The 6,880-nt window shown below is 37.5% G+C and overlaps 1 protein-coding gene across 1 annotated transcript in view; it reads right to left on the bottom strand.

Annotated features, from left to right (window-relative positions):
- Nucleotides 1-1,225: 1,225 nt before the first annotated feature.
- The window catches only part of LOC134629499 (neuronal acetylcholine receptor subunit alpha-7-like), a 42,671-nt gene continuing 37,016 nt past the window's right edge, over nucleotides 1,226-6,880 (bottom strand). Inside the window, exon 10 of the mRNA XM_063476870.1 lies at nucleotides 1,226-6,116. Within this exon, the coding sequence (XP_063332940.1) occupies nucleotides 5,514-6,116 (603 nt within the window). The 3' untranslated portion in view covers nucleotides 1,226-5,513. The remainder of the gene's footprint in view (nucleotides 6,117-6,880) is intronic.

Genomic DNA, 6,880 nt, shown 5'->3' with positions numbered 1-6,880 from the left:
ATGGATCTTACTGCACATGTGAAGCTTCATGATCTCACTGTCATGAAGAAGACATATGCAGTTAGGGTCATACATATTTGGACAATAATAGAATTATTGCAATATTGCCTCTATAACATCACAGTCCAGCAATCAAGCAATTCAAGTCATGCAGTCAAGATGATTGTAGTGCAGACTTTTATGTTTAATTTAAATGATTTAACGAAGATATTAATTGTTTACATTAACTGTTTACAGACATTTTTAAAGAAATTCTCCTATTTTCAGAGGCTAAAAATAATTAGAAAATTAACAAAGTTTGTTAGTTTTGATAATTGTGTTTAGTACTAGACAATGAATGACCTGAAGCCTGGAAAATCATCCATTGCTGTGTTACCTTCCTTGTTGGCCTCTGCTAGGCCTTTACTGTAGTTGGCTTCAGTTGCTATTTGTTTGTGGGTCACTCTGCTTCATCATGATTGACTGATATTGTTGTATGCTTTGGATCATGAGGTGTTCTTTCCCTTCTCCATACTTCCCCCAGTCTCAATACTTAGATGTTTGTCTTCTGTGGTCTTTCTTGCCCTTGGCTGTTAATGAGCTACCCAGTGCATGGCTTTTTAAGAATATACCCAGTTTTGCTGTTTTGTCTGATAGATAGATTTATTTATTTATTTTTCAGGGTAATGACGGCCTTTTTCAGTTGCAGCAGCATCTGTCTGGACCTTATTTTAAAAGCACCAACGAACGGCTACAAAAGTTTAGTATTTGGAATTACCACCTGATTTAAATCTCTGCTTAAATTAAAGCTGAAAGTCTGCACATTAATCACATCTTGGTTGTCTGTTTTTTTAAATTGACTGTTATGGTATACAGAACCCATTATGGGTTGCATTGTTCAAATACTTATGAACCTGATTGTGTGTGCATTTTTCTAAATTTTGAACTCTTTTGTTAGAGATTATTGTGAGAAAAAAATAATGTATTATTCTGTCAGTGAAATATGACATTTTATAAAACTGTGTGAACAATACCATAGAAGTCACTTGTGATTAGGCAGGCATATTAGATGACAAGCTGTCATTTCACTGACTGTTCAGATTGCAAAAAACAACCTAGTAATGACCACTTCCAGTCGATTCCAGAATTCATCACGACTGATTGAAAACTCTGGTGGTAACATTTTAATCAAACTATATAATTTCATGAATTGTAGCATGTCAGCAAGCGAAATGCCCATAATTATTAGTCACTCCTTTATTTTTCTCAAAATAGTCATGTACACTGAGCATTTATGTACATTATTCAACGTAGAATGACTCTGAATGATACTGAGGCACAGACTACAAAGAATAAGACACTCAAGTTGACCAAAATACAACATTGTCAGTTTAAAAACCATTAAAAGCAACAGACAAATTCAAAAGCATTGCAAAAAGTAAACTGCCACATCCTCATTTTTAGCTATACTTTTCAAAATCATTCAGCAGAATTAAACCTTTAAAAAACTGCAATTCGAGCCTTTTGTGTGTGGGTGAACTTCAATATATTGAATTGTAAATTGCATTGTCTTTTACATTAAACAATTCCTGACATGGTTTTATTTCTTCAAATGCACAAACTTTTCAATTCATGCCTCATATGAACTATTGCATCTGTATGTTCCAACATGTTGGTAGGTGAGATGGAGCACATTTGTGACACCTTCCCAAATGGACATTTACAGGCATTTCCAATAAATGTTTTGTTATCAGATCATCTATGATTGGATTCATATTTAAGCACATACTGTACAATTTGGAATATGCTAGGACCGTGCACAATTAGAACACTGACCAATATTTAATAGAATTGTTCAACTTGGTAAAAAATTGATTTGTTTCTCTGAGTTAGACAGAAATATGTCAGTCAAGTAAGTTACCATCAGCATGTAGGTAGCTTAGGATAACTCCAGAGCACTGACTATAGCTCCTTTATTACACAGATGTGAAAGTGGTATTCATCTTTTGATCTGTTTGAAACAAATGTCTGCCTGTTCATTTAAAGATTATAAGACTACTCCTTGGTATTTTTAAAAGCATATTTGTGACCTTTAAAGCAAGTAAAAACATCAAATCCCTGGTCACAGAAAAGTAGATTTTTGAATGCAGCTTAAGTTCGCACAAAAGAATTGGCAATAAAGCAACATTGTACATTTCATTGGCTTCACCTTTTGCTTCATGTCTATTATGACTGGATATAACAAACTGTTTACAGTGCTTTAGTGGCATAAAAGGTCGACAGCAGTTGGCAGCTGTTTGTCTGTACGTGGTGCATTGATTAACTGTAACAGCATGAATTCCATTTCAGTGACTATTTCTGCAATCGCTGTGTGGTATACTGTATGGTGTTGCTTCATTCTTCTTTCGTTTCTCCACTTAACACCATTTAAAATATCCAATAGCTTGGTGGGAAAAGGCTGTGAATTTATGTGGGTTTTTAAAATGGGAATTCACTCATGTCTTTTGCCCCCTAGAATCAGAGGACAGTCAGGGGGCGAAAAGAGACAAAGTTGAACAAAAATCTGTTGCATCAAGTCACCCAGTAATCCTTGTTACATGTTGTCACTAGAGATTAGGGAAGAAAAGTGTCTGCCTTTCACTGAGCATTAGAGAGTAAAATACAAAGCACTCACCACTACAAAACAGTACCAAATGCACATCTCAGAATAGATTTCAAAATATTCTCTTTCTGTATTGTGAGTTTCTGTGTGAGAATACAAAAACATGTCTAGCTCACACAAATAAACAAAGATGAATTACTACCCAAGGAAAAATTGCACTGTAAATGAGTGTGAGTGATTTACAAATAGTGCATCATATGCTAACAAAACTATACTGTATTAACACAAGAGATGGATGTAATAAAGTGACACTTTAATAAACTGGCCTGAAAAGAGCCAAACCATTAGGTTTTCAGTCACAGAAAAGTTCCGGTAGTGTTAATTTGTCGCTTTAATGTCATTTCAAAACAGTAATGTTGACTGAGTATTTTTCCAGTGTCTGGTAAATCATTCCTATAGTTTAAATGAACTGCCACTGACAGACTGGGTTGCTGTGGAGAAGCAGAGATTGGTAAGATTTGACCTGTAAGGCAGGGTTAGCAGAGGTATATTAACATTTTGGTGCCTACGTATTCTGCGTTCTTCTGTCTGCTGTAAATAAACCTTATAAAGAGCAGGCAATATATTGCAGTTTTTCTCGATTGCTTAAACACTATAACCAATCTTTTGAACTAAAATTTCAAAACCATAATGCTATTTTTCAAAAACCACACCCGTTTCCCTGAACTATAAACACTATTCCCCTGCTTTAACACATGAGTCAGATGTGGTGAACTGTTACTGTAAAACTCTACACACAAATCCCTACATTTTTCAGTGCTTACACCATGTGGCCATTTAGAAAGCACTTGCTTTCAATAATGTTAACTTAAGTCAGCACAGCTTGAGCTCAATTAGCACACAATTAACCAAGTGGAAACACTACAAGTCAAAATTTATCACACATCAATCAGAAACTCATTCAGGTTTGAAACAATGGATTCAAAGAGATGCAAAGGAAGAGGTTGAGGAGGAAAAGGAGGTCTAGGACACCAAGGAGGAGGTGGAGGAACATAATTGGCCATTGGGCTATTGTAAATGTCCCTGGTCAGCGTGGAGGGAATGTCACTCTGTGCGCAGCCATCAGCCAACGAGGGGTACTCCACCGCCATGCCATTCTAGGACCCTATAAAACTATGCTTCTCCTTGCTTTTCTTGATGGTCTAAGACAACATATGTTCCAGCGGGACTACAGTGAACCAGCACAGCCAGAGCAGCCTCACTATGCTGTTGTTTGGTGTAATGTCAGCTTCCATCACACTGCTCTGGTTCATGACTGGTTTACCAATAACCCAAGGTTTTCTAACATCTTTCTGCCTGCATACTCTCCCTTTCTAAACCCAATAGAGGAGTTATTTTCGGCGTGGCGGTAGAAAGTGTATGACAGAGAACCTTATGTCCGTGTTCACCTCCTCCGGGTCGTGGAAGAAGCCTGCCTATACATATCAGTAGATGCATGCCAGTGGTGGATCAGGCATGCAAGAGGATTTTACCCCCGCTGCCTGGCCAGGGCCAATATAGCCTGTGATGTGGATGAGATTCCCGGGCCTGACCCAGACCACAGACAGGATGCTGAGGTGGAATAATGTTTTTGATGTGTGTTGTACTGTATGGTACATGAATAAAAATGTGCCACTGTATGTACATTGGATCTTTTGTGTTCATGATGTGAAAAGGTTTTTGAGGGGAAGAACCACAAGCAACATAACTTGCCAGTTTTTGAAATATTGTTTTAAATTTATTGCACCAATGTGTAAGACTATGTTGTAGTGTGTGTGTTTTTGAGGCCTTGTGTGTGATGTCTGTGGGCAAAGTTTGTTTTTTCAGCAAGAGTGAATGGTTTTGAGTGTAGAGCTTAATTTTGACCTGAAAATACAGTGTTTGGGAAATTGGGTGAGACGTTATGGATTTGTGTTTACTGTTTTGAGAATACGAGTCATAGTTTCAAGAAAAGTGTTTAAGCAATCGAGAAAAACTGTAATATTTATTAGACTAATAGCTCCATTTGTAAAAGGAAGAGTAACAATGAAGGTATAAAGAAATTATTTGGCTTTCTTTGTTGTAATGAATCAGATACAGTTGTAAGTCAGGCTGTGGGAAATTATAATGGGCATTTTCACCTTGAGGGGACCACTATATAAATAAAATTGAGTTGAATTGAAATTTTAAATCAAATTTCAGTTAGCGAAGGAAAAATGGTATATTTATCTAAAATGAAAATACTCAGTAGTTTCACACCTCAGATTAGTGAAATGTATAATTTCAGTAGATCTCAGTGAATTTGCTAACTCATTAAAAAATCAATTTCAGCTTAACCAGATTGCACTGTAAAATGTGGATTTATTTATAAAATACAAAGAAAAAATGCATTACAAGAATACACCTGTAAAACACCGTACTATATATGTAACTGCTGAAGTTGTTTAGGTAAGACATCTCTAGAAAATGGAGTGAAGACAGGATGTGTAAATTCTAAAATTAAGAGAAAAGAAAAGCTGTAAGGGAAAGAGTGAATTCTGATGAGACGTGACACTCAAATGGTGGCAAGTAAATGATGTGGTGCAGCAGGGATACAGAAGAAAAGTGCATTAGTCTGACTTTCTACATCATTAACTACTACATGTTGCTTCAACGTCCTATGTACCTGTATGTATGTTGTAAGCTAAAGAGCAACCTTGACAGGGAAGAAACACATTACCCCAGCTATATACCAACAAACGTGTAATGAGAGGGGTAAAGGCTGGGTACTGATCTATGGTGATATCAATTCTAAATTAACTTGAGCTTGTGTGTCTTCACATAAAAGTACAAGAGAGGCTTGTGTGGTGCAGGTCTAATTGTGTCAGAATTTCTACTGTTAGTTTTTATCTGTCAGTGATGGTAGAGAGCAGCCTTACGTAAAGTCTTTTGACACAGCTTCAATGAAATTGGGAGCTGACATGAGAATGGTGAAGGTGCAGATGATGGAGAACAGCGAGAAGGCCACCAGGCATAACCGGTCCACGACTGCAGCTGCAAATTTCCACTCGCTGCAGATTGCCTCCCCCTCGTCCTGCTCTCTGAAGCGATTCGCAATGTACTGCACTTCTTCCAAAATCCGGCAAATTTCGGGAATCTGCTCCAAAAGCAAAGTCCGTGTCTGGTCTGAGTGGATGTCAAGCTGGGAGGTACCGTTATGATGATTCCCTCCACCTCCACTTCCACCACCGCACACAATCACACCTGAATCAACACTAGGTGGAAACACAGGGTTGTCTGTGCCCATTGAGTGGTAGCTAAAGTATAGGTTCATGTTTCCATTGGTTGTTGTTGCCTGAGTGGATGGCTGCCCTGGTATGGTGCTCATCTGAATGCTGGTGGTGCTAGTGTGGTGAGCAGGAGAATGGGAGTACTTATAAGTTGGAGGACTGCTTGAGCTCACTGGAGTTTTGCTTTCCTCTCCAGGCTTCTTCATACGGAGGAACCAAGCGCACCAGTTGAGAAGAAAGACTCGGACCTGAAAGAAAGAAATAAGAAAGATAAAGATTTAGCTGGAGGAAAGAAGGTGGAAAGATTTGATTGATATGTTAATTTACACTGGAAAGTGTTCCTTAGACTACCATGACCTGGATGACAGAGAACCTACATAGACAGTTTAATTGACACTTACCAAAAAAATAGTCTAAAATCTTCTAAAATGACTAAAGCTAGCAACAGAATTGAAAAAACAATTGGTGTGATTTCATCCTGAAAATTTCTATTTCTTGCATTTATTTGGTGGCCTACCAAAAAGGCAAAGCTTCTTAAGAGAATGAGAGCAGGACTAAAAGGAAAAAAATCAAAAGATAATAGCAGGATACGTCAGAAATGACCTGTTCACAGCCACTCTTAAAATGTTGCCCCAAGTGGTAAAGGTTTTAAGAAAAGTTTTGCAGAGTATAGTTTTAAAAAGTACCTTTAATCATTGTGTAAGATCTTGGTGTCATGTCCTTACACAAACAAACTCGAACATAAAATGGACTTATACTGGCTCAGCGGCTGTACCTCTATGCATTATGTTAGAGCAGTGGTTGTCAGGTGAAAAATATGATGTGAAACTAAGGAGAGTCAATTTTTTTTAATTTTATGGGTTTTTTTTTACTAAACAAAGAAGGATCTGTTATTGTTATTGTGCTAATGATGCATACCCTTTTTGTTGCAAGAACTAACCTTTTTCAGCTTCTAAAGAGGGGCACATCAAAGCTTGGAAAACACAGTTTTAGAGAGGTGGTTATTGAAATA

Source organism: Pelmatolapia mariae, linkage group LG6 (genome assembly GCF_036321145.2).
Source record: "Pelmatolapia mariae isolate MD_Pm_ZW linkage group LG6, Pm_UMD_F_2, whole genome shotgun sequence".
Lineage (NCBI taxonomy): Eukaryota > Metazoa > Chordata > Actinopteri > Cichliformes > Cichlidae > Pelmatolapia > Pelmatolapia mariae.
Note: the sequence above shows the minus strand (reverse complement) of the source record. Positions and strands in the feature narration are given on the sequence as shown.